General features: G+C 38.6%; 1 protein-coding gene across 3 annotated transcripts in view; it reads left to right on the forward strand.

The window, feature by feature from the left end:
- pde4ba (phosphodiesterase 4B, cAMP-specific a) overlaps positions 1-18,518 on the forward strand; it is a 235,325-nt gene that overhangs the window by 144,718 nt on the left and 72,089 nt on the right. For all 3 annotated transcript variants that reach the window (XM_037535006.1, XM_017724150.2, XM_017724151.2), the window contains one exon: positions 17,182-17,376. In XM_037535006.1, the coding sequence (XP_037390903.1) occupies positions 17,182-17,376 (195 nt within the window). The remainder of the gene's footprint in view (positions 1-17,181; positions 17,377-18,518) is intronic.

The raw sequence follows: 18,518 nt of genomic DNA on the forward strand, positions 1-18,518 counted from the left end.
AGGGTCATATTGAACGTACTGTAGTAGTCTTTGCAGATGTCGTGTTGTTATCAAGCTGTGTAGTAACTTAGTTTTGGGTTTCAGGGTATGTAGTTCTGCAGATAATAAGGCTCAGTGTAGTGCAACACTATATATAATCTTCTGTATTTAAATGCATTTACAATGCAAAGCAGCAAGTTCATTATACATTTTTAGTTTAGTTGTGCGAGATTTTCTCATACATTTTAAAATCATTGTATTGCAAATGTAGTTTTACATTTCTGGTTGAGTTGTATATATTGATTGCAATATATTAATATATAATTAATACATTTACTGTATATTTCTAGATTGAGTTGTTGCTATTGCTCACACCACTCTGTCTGTATTTTCTTGTGAAAGCTAATACACATGTGATGCAAAGCAGTGAGTTACTAGTTACTATTAGCCTTTGGGTGTTTAGAGACGTAAGCAAATAGTACCTGTGATGTTATAATGGCAGATGTTCTTCACGCTCATATTCTTCCCTTTGAGTGCACGCATACATGGCCGTGTGTTTGCAGATTGTATCTGTAATGTGTGTATGTATTTGTATACACTATATCTGTTGTACACACTCATATATGAGTGGATCTCTGTATTTACGCACATGATGCTCTGCTGTTTGGTGGGTGTGTAAAGGTCTCCCTTGACACAGCATACCAACAGAGATAATCTCTGTGCCTGGCAGATTTGTACTAAAAGGCAGCAGAACAAATGTTTGGCTTGGGATTGGAGGGGATTCTCCATGGCAGTTTTGTGCTTCGCATGAGTTCAGCAGCTCTGTGTGAATAGTTACCTATTGTGTCAATACTGCTGAGAGGTTTCTGGTGGTGTTGACACTGAATACTTTATCATCTTTTATGAGTTTCCAGGATCTGTGTGGCAGTGTTGGACTGTTTGCTGATGACAATGTGTAGTAGCATGCTTAAGATATTTTCTTCATAGTTCAGCTGCTCACATATCTATTCATGCAACATTTGCAATCTACATTTAACCATTTAAACGAAATACTCAGAGTATATCTGTTAGCACGGCATGCTATGTGTAATAATTATAATAATTATAATGCTATGTATAATTATTAACACTCTATATACACTATAAAAATATCTGTTACTACTCTGTATACAGAATGTACATCGATCGGGCATAACATTATGAGGGATAATCAGGGTAAAAAAGCACAGGACCTACAAATAAGTACATATTCACATTCAAGTGGGCAGCCAAATAGTCTCTACTGCCAAAACTAACTAGCAAGAGACCAGAGACTTCACATGCTAGAACAGCAAAAATCACCAAAAATTATTTGAAGACTATCTACATAGGGACTTCATAACACATTCATAACCGATGAATTTGATAAATATATATATATATATATATATATATATATATATATATATATATATATATATATATATATAAATAACATTTATATACACTTACTGTATAGCTGCACTTTGTAGTTCTACAGTTACAGACTGTAGTCCATCTGTTTCTCTGAAACTTCGTTAGCCCCCTTTTACCCTGTTCTTCAGTGGTCAGGGACTCCATGGATCCTCACAGAACAGATACTATTTGGATGGTGGATCATTCTCAGCACTGCATTAACACTGACGTGGTGATGGTGTGTTAGTGTGTGTTGCGCTAGTCTGAGTGGATCAGACACAGCAGTGCTGCTGGAGTTTGTACACTCGCTGTCCACTCTATTAGACACTCCTGCCTTGTCAGTCCACCTTGTAGATGTAAAGTCAGAGACGATAGCTCTGTTTGCGTTGGTCATCCTCTGGTCCTTCCTCAGTGGTCAGAGGACGCTGTTGGTTGGATATTTTTGGCTGAGGTGTTTAGAAAATCCAGCAACACTGTTGTGTTTGATCCTCTCAGACAAGTGCAACACACACTAACACACCAACATCAACGTCAGTGTTACCGCAGTGCTGAGAATGATCCACCACCCAAATAGTGCATGCTCTGTGAGGGTCCATGGGGGTCCTGACCACTGTAGAACAGGGTAAAAGGAGTCTAACAAAGTATCAGAGAAACAGATGGACTACAGTCTGTAACTGTAGAACTACAAAGTGCAGCTATACAGTAAGTGGAGCTGATAAAATGGACAGTGAGCGTAGAAACAAGGTCATAATGTTATGTCTGATCGGTGTGTAAGATGGATGGATAGATGGATTTAAACAAAGAAAGAAAGAACTTTATTGATCCCGAAGGGAAATTGCAGTGTTTCAGTAGCAAGACATATAATTGTGCATAAACTTATATTTACTATGCAGAAAAATAGAAAATAGAAATAAATCTAGACATACGTTAAAGTACAAGAAATAAAGAAAAGTTTGTCTGTGTACATATTTACATGGCATATGAGACAGATTTGTTGTATTTACATGACAGCGGGAACTGAGTGGTATGAGGTAAACTTAAAGCACATTATAAACTAATTATAACTAATTTGGAGTTGCATCAATATTATAGTGTAAAGTGCACAGTGAGGGTCATTACAGTAGTAGTGTATTAAACAGAGAGGAGATAAAGTGATGTGGTTCAGCACAGTTCAGACAGCAGAGGATCAGCACCATCTCTGCAGTAAGGCGACTCATTGTAGAGCCATAGAGCAGTGGGTAAGAAAGATCTCAGATGGGGCTCTTTACAACATCGTAGCTGTAAAAGTCGGCCACTGAATGTGCTTCTCTGTTTATCTAGTGTAGCATGCAAAGGGTTTGAAATGTTATCCAGTATGGCTAACAGCTTGGTTGAGTGTCCTATGAATATTCTGCATACTCTACTTATGGCTGTTAACACTCTGCATGCTCTGTGCATCTGTTTGCAATGTGCGTACTCTATGTTTAACAATTAACATTCTGCATACACTCTAAATACATCTTGTGGCAACCTATATACATAAGGTATATTAACATTCTCTCTGCGTACACATCACATTACTCTGTGTAAGTATATCTGTAAGTACTCCACATGCGCTATGAATAACTATTAACATTGTATACACTGTATGTACATTCATTAGCACTCTGCATGCACTATGTGTAACTTAACATTCTGTATACACTCAACCAATAACTATTAATACTGTTATATGTCTATTATATTTACTGCACGTGTAATATCCTTTTGTACTCTTCATACACTATGTATAACTATTAACATTCTGTGCACACTCTACATATATCTATGAATACTTTCTATGCAACCTGTATGCAACTGTTAACACTCTGGGCCCATGTAGCAAGCCTTTTGCGTCGTACAAAAAATGGATGGCACTGTTACATTACAGGTTTTCAGAGGTGATGATCACTTGCTATTATAAAATCTAATAGTTCACAGTATCCCAAAACAGGCATCTAAAGCTGAATTCCAGAGCTATAATGATAGAAACACCTTGTAACTTTGGAGCTCCCTGCTAGCAGTCTGAAGTTTCCACAACAGAGAATGGTAGTTCACCCAAGGCACTGAATTCTGTTATTTTTTAGGTTATATTTTGCACTTTGTTGCTTGTGAATTTTTTTCTTAATTTCAAAAACTAGCTACAGATGGACACTGGCATGCTAGCAGAGACTTTCCTTTCTGCTTTTGTTGTTTTGTTGTATTCCATGTACCGAATGGGATCTTGTGTTTTCAACTGCAATCAAACTTGTGGTGGAGAAGTTCTTGGGTGTTGTACCTCCTCTTAATACTCAATGTGAGCAATCAGTTGTCTAAAGTCCCTCAGTCCCTCTCTCTCTCTTTCTCTCTCTCTCTCTCTCTCTCTCTCTCTCTCTCTCTCTCTTTCTCTCTCTCTCTCTCTCTCTCTCTCTCTCTCTCTCTCTCTCTTTCTCTCTCTTTCTCTCTCTCGCTCTCTCTCTCTCTCTCTCTCTCTCTCTCTTTCTCTCTCTCTCTCTCTCTCTCTCTCTCTCTCTCTCTCTCTCTCTCTCCCTCTGTCTTTTTATCTCTTTGGGAGGACTTGATGCCAGCTCCTGGAGGTGTAGCAATGCGTTGCCCAGGCCAAAAGTCCCCTTGTTCCCCAAAGTCATGTGACCAAAGTCAAACCTGCACACGTCATGAGATTGTTTTGACCAGTTCTCAAAATGTCAGCTTGTCCTATACTTGTTCTTTGTTTTTTTTAACTGGATGTTTAATAAATAGAGCTCAGTTTTGTTTAATATTTATTAGTTTTAGTTCTATCTTTAGCTCTGCCGTGGCCTGCTTCAGTTCCCTTGTGGCACCCTTAGCTAGTAAACCATCAAACAAGACAGATGACCTTGGTGACAAGTGGAATATTGAAAACCTAAAAGATATATCATGCAAATAACTTAGGATTATTGCTCTGCTGAGACTGTTTATTGATCATGTGTACTACTGGTGCCACAACCTTTCAAATATATGTATGTGTCTACATATATTCTATAAATACCATGCAGTTGTAAGAAAACCTTATAACCAACAGCCAACAACCACATTGGACTCCACTTCCCTCAGCCAAGAACAGAAAGCTGAGGCTGCAGTGGGCACTGGCTCACCAAAACTTGACAGTTGAAGACTGGAAAAACAGCCTGATCTGATGACTCTTGATTTCGGCTGAGGCACATAGATGGTAAGGTCAGAATTTGACACCAACTGCATGAATCTTCGGCACTCATCCTGCCTTTTGTCAACAGTTCAGGCTGATGGAGGTGGTGTAATGGTGTGGGGAATGTTATCTTGGCACACTTTGGGCATGTTAATACCAATCAGTCATCGCTTGAATGCCATAGCTTACTTATGTATGGTTGCTGAAAATGTCCATCCCTTCATGGCCATGATGTACCATCTCTTAATGACTACTTCCAGCATAATAATACAACTTCTCACAAAGCAAAAGTCATCTCAAACTGGTTTCATGAACATGACAATGAGTTCAGTGTTCTTCAGTGGGGCCTCCTCAGTTACCGGATCAAAATCTAGTAGGCCAAATTTGTGATGCAGTAAAGCAGGACATGAAAGTGGACTTTAGAAGTGATGCAATCATGTCAATGTGGACCAGAATTTCAAAGGAATATGTTCAATATCTTATGAAACCCATACCACAAAAATTGAGGCTGTTTTGAGAGCAAAGGAAGGCCCTAACCAGTATTAGCTGATGAAGTGCTTAGTGAGTGTATAAGATTTGAGATATTTATTCTAGTATTCTAGCTTCATTCTCTCGAATAATTATTTGTTTGTTGTTTGGTTGGTTTGTGTTCCTGTACCGTACATCCCATCTGATTGATCGTTACTTCCTTATGGACGAGATAGGCAACAAAACAGACTTCCAGGACTTTTCCAAAGAACCGGAATCGACATTCCCCTCTGCTGAATGGGCCCTGGACAGGAAACTGTGTGTTGCTGTAATTACAGATTTAGAACTCAAAGTATGTTCCTGTAAGTCTCTTGTGTAAGTTATTGGAAGATGGCATTGTTGTGTTGTTGGTTACAGACAATATTTCTTCCTCAAGTCATGCAAAGTTGTTTACTGAAGAGAAAAGCCTTCTTTGTTTTCTTAGACACAGTGCGCTTAGACTACATATGTCTGGCAGTCTTTCTGGCTTGTGGCTTCCCAGTGGGCAGAGTAGTGTAGATTGTGCACTGTGCTTCTTAATATTAAAGCACTGTACTCTGTATGTAATAATTACACGTGGTTTGACCATTTGAGGCTGTTTTCATTCTTTGTAAAGTTCAGATCAGACATTCTCCATCAATCTGAAGAACATTTTACCTTGCAAAGAAACATTTACACATGACGTGGTTCTATATATAACTCATGGTTCAAAATAGAACCATTGCCTTTACTAACCCTTAAAGAACCATTTTTTTAAGTGTGTTCTCTTATCTTTGGCCTGTTTGAGTTTTCTCATCTTGAAGTGTTTCAGTTAAAATAACGCTGTGTGTGTTTATCTTGTTGGTTTTTGCTTTGTAGTATTTTATGTTTATTATGTTTAATTTACTCAAAACCAATAGTCAACGTTTAAAAGCGATCCGGGCTGTAATGACTTGTATGCCCTAAAATTGTGTACATGTCCATTAAAGTATGATATATAAGTTGAACTGTTTTGTTTATTATAAAAACATGACAAATAGATAAACACAGTTTTCCTAGTATATAGCCATTGTCACACTGGGGTAATTCTGTTTGGTTACCCTGGACTCAGTCCTGTGGAAATTGAGGCAGTCAAAAAGTGTTTTTTAGCAGTTGGGCTTCATTAAATAGCGTGATCATATACATAGATATACATTTAAAGGTGAATCTTTCATCAAATATGTACATACTTTTTCATTTTTTCTTTAAATGGTAGATGAAGGCAACTAGTACACATCACTGACAGCAAGAAATATAGGCTTTTCATCTGTGCCATCATCTCATCTAACATCGCTGTATATAGAGGTACTCTTCAGCGTGCATTAGCATCATCTTCTGTGATCTGATCATGGTGACTACTTCAGAGATGTATGCACCTGCCTATATCACTCCAGCTTTTGAATGCTTTTGAATTCTGCATGATCTTCAGCTAAATGTTTGCTTTTGTCATAAAGCGCGACATGATTTGAGAGTATTTTCTTAACCAAAATACTCCATTAGCATCAGCTGATTGCCAGTAAAGGGCCACTGAGTTCACTTCTTGGCATAAATTCCCTTCCCTCGTGAATAGAATGGTAGGTGAGGAAAAATTGCTGATAATCAAAAATACATTGTGTTGCTTATCATGCATAACTGTAAAACTTTGGTTTTGCTTCTGAGGTTCGGAGCAGTAGGTGATGGGTACTGGCGTAATACCCGCATTAATTGTTCCCTTCATAAAAAGGTTCATGGAAGTGGAAAACTACAGTCTACTTTAAAATGTGGAAGAGTGCTGCTGTGCTCCAGCACCCCTGCGACCCTGAGGGAGAAGCGGCTTAGAAGAAGAAGAGCATTGCTGTGCCTTCCAGGCCAGAACCACAGTAATGACTAGCAAAGATGGGAGATGTTGGATTAAAGCTTTAGACTTTGACCCTTCAGCCGATGTTTGATTGTCATGTGCTCCATGTTTCTGACTCATATTTGCAGTCACCCTGACCGTAATATAGAATACTCAATGCATCCACTCAGGTGGGCAATATGGCAAGAAAAATACACAAATATACGCAAACGTTTACACATTTTCATGACTAAGAATCAGGACTGTATCCAAAATATAAATACAGCAGTATATCATAAGCTCTTGGTTATGCGTATATCAATAGTACAAAGGCTGTATTGATGTTACTCAATCTGCTGTTACACAGAGACTGTATGTACCACATTCAAGTCTGAGAATTTGTAATGTCGAATGCATAAACATGGAACAATAATAGCTCCATAACAGAAAAAACACCTTAACAAATCAGAGCATCTGCCGTTAGCTGACATTTGGGAACTTTTCTGTGTGTGTACTGTTCTATAGTGTTGCATCATGATTAGAGCTGGAATGTCAAATTAATTTTCAAGTATTCTATTGAATATTATCTTATTTACATTTATGGCATTTTGCAGGTGCTATTATCCAAAGTGACTTACAAAAGTGCTTTGTTGTCCACTCAGTGAATTAATCTAGCTAGTACAAATAGATAACAGTCCAAACAGCCCTTGAGCTCAGATACTGCCAGAAACAAAAGCCAGTGCTGATATATGGCAAGAAAGCTACAATATTAAGGCAAAGCTTAAGTGCAGTACAAGTGCAATAGATTACTTAGTCCTGAACTGGATGCTGGCTGTGTTTGAACAGTAATGAGCAGTCCAAGAAAACAGAGGAAGCAGCATATTTTAAACCATCATCTTAAAAACAAACTTTTTGATCAACTTTTGTCAGTGAAGAGGGGAGTGAAGAAGATTTAAAAAATGTTTTAATCCTTTAATTATTGCAATTGGCAGATATTACTGACTATTTGACATGGTACCAGGCACAATCCACATCATGACATTTAATGTGGACAATGATAATGTGGAAAATACATTTAACATTTGCAAAAATAAACTATTAAATATATAAACAGAAAAAGTGGCCTGTGCAAAAGCCATGGCACATTTTCTAGTGTATTATTTTTTTTCCAATATGTTAAACCCAGCAAATAAATAGAAAAAGTGCAACAAATTTGCAGAAAAAGGCCAGGTGCAAGTTCCCTGTAGGGGATGCGTTCACTTCTTTTCTCTTCAAAAATTGAACAAAGTGTAGGATTTTGACGACTTCTGCAGATGGTGATATGATTATTGTTATATCTGGGCGGTTTATAGGAGGTCTGTATTTACAGTAAGATCCATGCACTTATCATGATTACAATGACATATTGTCTACCTCTTGCATCCATTCCTCCAGGACTGACCAGTGAGTGATCACTGGCATGGGAACTTGACGTAAAGGGAGGTCAAGTTCAGGAGTTTTATTTCCTGATAGCTTTTTCAAGCCTGAGCTCTTTGGGGGGTGTAGAATGACCCAGAGAACATGACGTCCCACGAGACTCCGGCCCACTGTAGTAGCTTACAGTCCAGGCCTGTGGTTCTCCTCAGATTCTGTTGGTGTTCTGCTGAGGCCGCAGTGTCATCAGTCACACACACGTCACAGTCTGAGTGGACTGTACTACAGCTGCAAGTATTTACGTCTTTGGGACACGTGGGTCTAGAAGTTTTTAAAGATTTATCACAGTGTTTTGTGGCATTTTGAAATCATTAGCAGGTTTCCTGTGCTGCAGCATAATCTGATCACTCCCTAAATCTCATATTCTAATCCAGGAGATTTCACTAGAGCTCGTGTATCAGCTACACTGTTGGATGGATAATCCTCTCTTTTCAGTTATGCCTGTATTACGTAGATGTTGCCCTTAGCTGTGCGTGTGTGATCTTTGCTCTGCATTTCTATATTTTGGCATGTGGTACAGCACCAGTCAAATGTTTGGGTAATTAAATAGGGGTTTTTTTTGTTATTTTTGTTCTGTTTACAAACCTCAGTTCCAAAAACGTATGTGAAATGCAAATAAAAACAGTGATTTAGAAATTCACTTTGACTTTGTATTTAAATAAAAACAGGCAATTTAAGATCAATTCAAAACACAGCTTAAGCAGGTGATGCAGGCATGCTATGGTATTAAAGTAGCATCTAGGAAAGGCGTAGTCTTTTATGAGCACAGATGAGTTGAGGCTTGCCAAAAAATATGTCCACATATTGAGCAGTTTAAGAACAGCATTCCTCAACTAGTAATTGCAAGGGTTTTATGCAGTTTACTCTCTATGGGGCATAACACAATCAAAAACTTCAGGAAATCCTGAGACATTTCTATGTGTAAAGGGCAAGGCTGAAAACCACAACTGGTTTCCTTGTTCAGTTTATGTAGCGCCTTTCTCAAACACAAGGATGCTGTACAAAAAATATGAAAATAAAAAAATACATAATGAATAATAAATAAAGCACACACACACACACACACACACACACACACACAACTCTACATGTCCAACAGCTAGCGAGGGGGGGGTTACAATGACTACAGTACAGAGTCACTTAGCTAACCCGAAAAGAGTCCCTAGCCACGGGGAAGGTCTTACTCAACTACTACAGTGCAGGCAGCCAGCCTAGGAAGCCTTGAAGGCTGAAAATGTCCTTAGCCATGAAAGAGGAACATTTTCCTGCTGCCAAACACCGGTCCTGGCAGCCTCATAGCTGAAGTGCAGCATCACCCAAGCGGTCGGCCTAGGCAGCCATGTACCTCCGATGTAGTGACGCTTAGGCAGCCAGCCTGAGAGGCCTCACAGCTGCAGTGCAGTGTCATCCAGGCAGCCATGTATCTGCAAGGTGGTGTCAACCAGGTCCCCGTTTCAGGCAAGCTCATAGTTGCAATACAGCATCACTTAAGTGGCCATTCCAGGCCGCATCATAGCTGTGATGTAGCGCTATCCAAACGGCCAGATCAAGAAGCCACTGAGCCACAGGTGGAAAATTGCTTGCAGCTGACATCTCGGTGGAATAATGGCAAACTCTTCAGCCAGCAGGGAAACATCAAAGCATACACACAACCAATACAAAACAAAAACGATGTAAATGATACTTACAACAGAACGAACCATTGTCAGTAAACACCATATCTACATATCTGCCATATCTATCTGAAACACATATGGGCATTTTGGACATCCATGCTAATTTTGATGAGACCAAAGCACATTCTGTGTGTGTTACATGCAGAATGGCTGCACAATCAGAAAGTGCAGGTGCTGGACTGTCTGCCTATAATCCAGACCTGTCTACCATTTAGAACATGTGGCTCTTAGTGAAGTGCAAAATACAACAATGAAGGTTCCATATGGTTGCGCTACTAAAGACCTGTACCTGTAATTTTGCTGTTAAGAGAAAAAGTGGTGTAACACATTATACACAGATTTTTTGGAATGTATCGCAGGCATCAATGTGGAATAAGCGTATAATAAAAAATAAATAGAAATAATGTTAATGTGTTCATGAGATAAAATAGCAAACCTCATGTTTTTGCACTGTTTTCTATTTAATATAGATCAAGTAGAATGTAATAATCACTGCTTTCTGTTTTTATCTGCATTTCACATACTGTTCCAGCTGTTTTTGGAGTTTGGAGGTTTGTGCTATTTCTTGCATTTTGGAATAATAATGAAGTAACACATATGGAATTATGCAGAGAATAAAAAAATTATATATAGAAACAGACTATATTTTAGATTCTTCAAAATACTGCTAGCAGCCCCTCTTTCTCTTGATGCAGCTTTAATTAAATTAAATCATACATAGGCGTCAACTTTGCTACCTGTATTTGTCTTAGAAAGCATTTAAGCACAAGTCTTTAAATCATAATGTCTTTAAAAAAGTTAATCAGGTATGTCTAAACTTTTAACTGTATGCAGGCCATGATATTTTTCTGAAGTTCTCTGGAGTAGGTTGGTATATGTGGTAGTATGGCTGTGTGAAGCTGACTGAAAAACATCTTTAGCATTCATTTTATGTTCACACCCATTTACAGTCTATTTTGGCCATCTGATCTGATGTACTGTAGTCCCATTAAACACTCAGCTTCTGTTCAACCCTTAAAATTACAAGCATATTACATACTAAGACTTGTTATTCAGTAACTAAAGGGACATTAATGCAAACTTCTGTTATAGAAGTGTGTAATAAAACTTTAGACCTGCCTGCAAGCTTTGGCCATGTATGCGGATAAACAGCTCGTACTCGGAGACGGGTTGCTACCGGGAAGGAGGGATGACAATAGAGGGATGTTGCTGAGCCATTGTAAGATGCCTAATAACCTGCATGATGTTAGCAGAGACAAAGCCCCCTCCAGGCTCCGAGCTCCTCTCTGACGTTATCTCCTGTCTGCTGGTCACAAGGTCATTCATAAGACTCCATTTCAGGAGATACCATTGACACAAGCCCGTGGAAGGTGTCCAGCTGAGAACAGTGGCAGAAGTTAGTTCAGAATGACTGCAGCTGTTTTGTAGAAAGTGTGTGCAGTTGTATGTAGGTTGTATGTAGGTTTCTCCAGCAAGAAACTGTTGAACATTCTGAGCAATGATATGCTGAACAATAATGTCATTGTATAAGGGGATTTTATAGTTTAATTCAATTTAATGTCGTTTTATTTCATTTTGTTTCATTTCAGTTGTTTTGTTGCTCCTACTTTTTTTGTTTGTCAGGCTAGGGGAAGACAAGCCCACTCACCGACTCGTATTTTCCAAAAAACAGTTTCCTAATTTCATGGAAAACTGAATTAGATCTGCTTTTACTGAAGTGTTTGATGTAGTATGTAAACACTGTTGAAGTTTCTAAACATAATGCTTATTCCACAGTTACTCCACAGTCGGTGTGGTCCGCATATTCAAGCCATGCTCCATTTTGAATTCATTGTTTTTATGAGGTAATGTGACACAAATCAGTGCTTTAACATGCACCTATTGAGCCTACAGCACTTGAGCTCCACACAGTCATAAGAAATGTTCCAAAAGAGCACTGCTGAATTAGAAGAATCACTGCTGAGTACATAAAAAATCACACACAAAGAAAAATGTAGGTAATGGCAGTTTTAAAACTGATTATCCAGTAAATATTATTAATTATATGTAACTATTATGAATTACTAGCCATTAATGATCATTAATTAATTTGTAACTACAGTGAATTATCAGTAACTACTGTGAATAATCCAGTAAATACTATGAATTCTTCAGTCAGTACTATGAATAATCCAGTAAATACTAGTAAATGCTATGAGTTATTTAGAAACTAATATGAATTATCAATAACTACTGTAGATTATTTAGTAACTGCTATGAATTATCAGTAAATACTGCAAATTATCTATTACTTTCTTTGAATTACAACTCCACTTCCAAATGTAAATAACAACAGAATGCAAATCATTTAAACCCTATACTTAATTGAAAATAGTACAAAGAAAACCAATCAAATGCTGAAACTGAAAAATGTTTTTGTCACCCATGCCACATGCACTAATGCACCCCCATGCCATCATGGGCTTTGGCTTTTGAACGGATAACAAACTGGGTGGTCTTTCAGCTCTTTAGCCCAAGGGGTGCATTGTCCATGATGTCTAAAAAGAATTTCAAATTTTTATTTGTAGTGCCACAGGACATTTTCCACCATGTCTCAGTCCATCTTAAATGAGCTTGGGCCCAGAGAATGCAGCAGTGTTATTTTTAGCATTACATGACTTTACCAGTCTTCTGTTGCCCTGTCCCAGCTTTTTTGAAACGTGTTGCTGGCATCATTGTCATTTGCAAAAAACAAAACAATACAATTTCTCATTTTCATTGTACAGTTTTCATTTAGATACAGGGTTTAACAGATTTTCATGTCATTCTGTTTTTTTTTTACATTTTGCATAGTGTCCCCAAAAAAAGGAAAAAGGGTTGTATCAGTAAATATCATAAATTATTTAGTAACTACTATGAATCATGTAAATATTGCAAACTGTTCGGTTGTGTAGTTATAAGAACGAGGAACTGAAGGGTTGACTTTTGCAGTTTTAGAGTTTAAGTATAAAGCAAACATTTAACCACGTCAGACAGTGGCTCTTTGACCTAACCTAACACAGCTGTTTCTTCTGTTCCTTCCTCTGTGGTTTACGCTACTGCTGCTGTTTGCGACTTTAGGGAGTCCCATCTGAGCTCACGTGCTGTGAGATGGTCATAGACCATGGCCTGAGGCCACCAACTCTGTGAACTGTCATCGACTTCTCACTCCCCCTGTCATCTCCCCCCTCAGCCACCTGCGAAATAACACACACTGCACGACTCAGTAGCGGAAACTTTGAGAAGTGTTTGTTTGGGTAATACGTAACACGTTTCCGCATCTGGTGTCTTGTTTGAAGTGGGCTGAGGCCATCGCCACACATCTCTCCTGGACTTCCTGAGGCCTTGCTGCTTCCACCCTTAGCACTGGGAATCTCTGAGACTTTCCCGAGCTTCCCAGGGGTCTACTTACATAAACATGTGCAAACTTCCCATATCTGTCTATCTGTCTCTCAAAATAAATATTTTTCACTTTTTTTTAATTGTGAGTTGTTACAGGCTGGCTTTATAAACTGTGGTATTGTATTTTACAGCAATGCTGAATATTTATAGCTGTTTATAGTCATGTTCTTTACAATTTTGTACTCACATTTTTTTATTTCTGCATAATTCAGTCAATGAGCAGTAAGCAAATTTGTATAGAGTGGTTTGGTGTGATATGCTGCAATGTAAAGACACTCATTGGCTTAGATTTACATGTCTACAACAAAATAGTGGTAAATATGAAAAAATAAGTTTTCTTATGAATCTGTCTTACTGTAGAATGGCCTGCTTGTGCTTCTCTGTCATGAATGGGATAAAATGTGTTTTAGGCCAAAAATGTATGTCAGAACTATCTTAAAACATCTAATTTCTCACATATATACTTCCTGTCACCACCACTGTGAACAATTCTGTTTATCTGGAATTGTGCCTTTCACATCAGGCCACTCTGAATGACTTAACAACTGAACTATGCAGAAAGTTGGAATTATTACTGAAATTCCTCTTTAAGTATGAGCATACGACTGTTTAGCACTGTGGCTGTGGAAATCAAAATCACCAAGCAACACCTCAAACAATCTTTCTTAAGAAGCTGTTTTCATATGCAGACTATAGGTTATGTGTCATGCAGACTGTTAATATTATGTAACATTTTACAGATTACCATAAATTGTACCATATTTCTTTTAATCGGTTATTCAGTTTAATGACATTACCGCCCGAGTTCAGCAAATGATGGTAAAATAAAGTCAAACCACTGAAACAATGAAAAATATTTAGTAAACAAGAAGTTTACAAACAAACAATTTAGGGAAATTTTTCTTTTCCAGAAAATGTCAAAATATTTGTGAATCTCCACCTGACGCATCAAACAAGCCCAACTGACAGTGTGAACAAGATACTGCATTTAATGATGTGCCAGAAAGAAACATACAATTGAAAAGTAAGTTTAAGTGTAGCCAAAAATCAAACTTACACAACCAAAGGTGTGATATCCAACAAAAATGAAGACGAAAGGCAAAGTCAATCATTCCAGGGTTTCCCTAACAAAAATCAACAAAAATAACCATGAACTGTTAAAATAAAACTTTTTTTAAACATTTCAGCACGATACACCAATCAGGCATAAAATTATGACCGCCTCCTTGTTTCTACGCTCACTGTCCATTTTATCGGCTCCACTTACTGTATAGCTGCACTTTGTAGTTCTACAGTTACAGCCTGTAGTCCATCTGTTTCCCTTTGTTAGCCCTCTTTTACCCTGTTCTTCAGTGGTCAGGACCCCCATGGAGAGCAGGTACTATTTGGGTGGTGGATCATTCTCAGCACTGTAGTAATGCTGACGTGGTGATGGTGTGTTGTGCTGGTACGAGTGGATCAGCCACAGCAGCGCTGCTGGAGTTTTTAAACACCTCAGTGTCGGTGCTGGACTGAGAATAGTCCACCAACCAAAAATATCCTGGCAACGGCGTCCCATGGGCAGCGTCCTGTGACCACTGGTGAAGGACTAGAGGATTATTACCTCTGTACAGCATCTCTTGCTGTACAATACTGTACAACAAGAGATGAGCTATCAGGGTGAACCGACAACGCAGGTGCATCTAATAGAGTGGACAGTGAGTGGACGTAGTGTTTAAAATTTGGAGCTAACTACAAAAAAGTAGCGCGCTACTTCGCTACTCCCCAATCCCTGAATTTGACGAGCATATTTTGGGAAACATATTTGTTACCTTGTCAAGTCAGAAAAGTGTGAGACTGTCATAAGGTTACGAAAATATTAAAGAACATACTTTTTTGGAAGATAAAATTTTGTCTCTTTTTGTCTTCAGTATATATTTAGAGGAGAGGTTTTTCAAAGGTTCTGCATATTTCAGTCATCGAGATGTAAACAAAATCATTTGGAGTGGTTTGAAGAGAACTCAGACTTGTTTACAGTGTTGATAGCTACCACATGTTGTGATGTCTACAGCACAAATAAAGCCATTTTATTTACTATCCAAAACCACCAGTGACTTTACACCTGTCCACTGGATTTTTATATGTTGATAATAGTGAAATTGTGGTAAATCTGAAAAAAAGGCTTTCTTTGGGGACTGTTTTGCTTATTTTGACTTTTAGGCCATAAAATATTTCACAAAATCTCAGACATCAGGCAGAATATTCATAAACATCTCATATAATAATCATCAATGACAGCTTTAGAGGCATCAAACTCTTCCGACGTCTGGTTCCCATCACCAACACTATGTACACTTTTGACTGTAAGTTTCTTTAGCTTTTCGCGTCAAACCACACTGAATGTCTTTGTTTACATAATAATCATTGAATTTCGTAACAGCTTTGATAAATCTGTGGAGTTCCCCTTTAGGACAAAAGGCACATTTAAGATTTTCTTACCACAGCCACTTTGGTTGTGAATCTAGGACAGCATCTTCAGATTATTATTTTAGCTGTTTTCAACATAACAAATCAGCTAAAATAACTAGCCTTTGTGAAAAAAATCAGTAACACTGTACACTGTAGGGCTGTGTTCATAAGGCTATATGAGACATGACACCCACAGTACAGCTTGTCATGGCAAAAGGCATAAACGTACACAAAGGTTTATAAAGGCTTACAGATGTAAAGGCTGTATTTCAGCCTAGATGTTGAGTTGACATGACGATTTTTCATGATATTGAATTATCATGACGCATTTTTGGGATGAGTTATAAATGTTTATGTAGGCCTATGTCAGTTGCTAAGGGCTGAAAGGGCTGGGGTAGATGTATTTTATCCTTACGAACACTGCCCTGCAATAAAGATTTGGTCTGAAATTATTGCCACAGTAGTGTTATATAGTGTAATTTTATATCCAGTCAAAGAACAGCATAGTGTTTTTCCAGCCACTATGCCCATCCCTGCTACTGTTGTTGCTTAAACTTTTTATTATTATACATTACAAATGGTCTTCATGTTGCTTGGTGGAACACACAATAGTTTCACTGCTTTAAACATAACAAAACAGCACAATATTGTCAATTGACACCCTTGAAGAAATGGACTTCCACAGCACTAATACTGGTTTAGTATAGTTGTTGCTTTCCTTCATATCGTCACTTTCTAAAAAGTGGTACAATACCACTTATTCTTTTCCGATACCAATACCAGTACTATCTACCAATTAACCAATACCAATCCATTATGTCTTCTTTAACAATTACAAAGCTTTAAAATGAGGTCTGTTTAACTGGCATCACTTAAGATGAAAGATCCAAATTAATTTAGTCCTACAGAATAGGACCAAATTAATTGTAGTTTTTTCTCTGGTATCTGATCCAAAGTTTTCTTCTGATGTCAGCCCAGTACTGATACCTTGTATATCTGGTATCTATCACTGTCAACAAAATCTTTATATTGGTTCATTCTTCATGAAATGTTCACACAATTAAAGCACAGCTGGTGTTTCCAAGTGGTTTAACAAAAAAAAAAGAAACATTTTAAAGCAGCTTTCTTTTAACCAGAGCAGGCCATGGAAAGTCATAACTGTACAGCAGATAAAGTGGGGCTTTTTTCTGTTTTCTAATGCTGATGTTTGGTTGTGTTTGTGGTTGCAGTTTCGATGTGGAGAATGGGCCATCGGCAGGCTGCAGTCCACTGGACCCTCAGGCCTCTCCCGGCTCCGGCCTGGTCCTGCACACCAACTTCCCCGGCCATAACCAGCGGCGAGAGTCCTTCCTCTACCGCTCCGACAGCGACTATGACCTGTCGCCCAAATCCATGTCCCGCAACTCCTCCATCGCCTCAGAGCTGTGAGTCAAAGCCGTCGGTCACATTTTACGCTATGTAATGCACTTCCACTGGTTGTGTACTGTGCTGTGATCTGTTTCAGATATGTGAAATTTTACAAAGACAAAGACAGCCAACATATAGTTTTAACATGATTGTTTCATTTAATGTAGGAAAAAAGTTATCCTATGTGAAAATGTAATTGCCCCTAGTTACTTAATTAACCAGTTACCCAAATTTAGTGACTGTCCTACTGACAGCCCTGTGGAATGGAATCTTTCCAGCTGTGTAAAGTAGGCAAAACACTCTCAACAAACAGCCTGCCATGACCAAAAGAACTTCCAAAAGAGATTAAAGAGAAAGTATCAGTCTGAAAAGGGATGCAAAGCCATTTCTAAAGTTCTGGGACTCCAGTGAACCACATTGAGAGCCCAAGCCAGGCTATTACATCTAACAGCTAACACAGCATTCCACAATGAGATCATCATACCAACAGTCAAACATGATGGTGGTAGTGTGATGCTGTGGGATGCTTTTTTGCTTCAGGGCCTGGGCAAGCAACACAATGATCCAAAGCACAGTAGTGAGTCTGCCTCTGAATACCTCACAAGACACAAAATAGAGGCTTTGGACCGGCCTACTCAAACTCCTTACTTCCTTGACATGCTTGAAAATCGTCCACACACAGTCGCTTATCCCTCTGGGTCTCTGCTACGTGTCCATCACAGGGCAGACACACAGACATATACAATCACACACACACACTCACACTTAGGGGCAATTTAGCATGTCCAGTTGGCCTAATTGCATGTCTTTGGACCGTTGGAGAAAACCCTCACAGACAAGGGGAGAACATGCAAACATCGCATAGAAAGGACCCTGGTCACCCAGCTGGGGAATCAAACCCAGGCCCTTCTTGCTGTGAGATGACTGCACCATCCCAAAGCCCTCCAGTGTGGCTTAATTAAATCATTCTGCAGAAAGGAGTGGAAAACGTTTGAATAGAAGTATAGAAAACGTTTGGTTGCTGCGTTGCTGCTAAAAATGGCAAAAGCAGTTAAGTTTAGGGGACATTTACTTTTTCACATGGGTCATATAGGCATTACAAAATGTTTTTACTTGAGTGAATGAAGCAATCATCTGAAAACGGTTTCCTTTTGTTCTC

Source organism: Pygocentrus nattereri, chromosome 26 (assembly GCF_015220715.1).
Source record: "Pygocentrus nattereri isolate fPygNat1 chromosome 26, fPygNat1.pri, whole genome shotgun sequence".
Classification (NCBI taxonomy): Eukaryota; Metazoa; Chordata; class Actinopteri; order Characiformes; family Serrasalmidae; genus Pygocentrus; species Pygocentrus nattereri.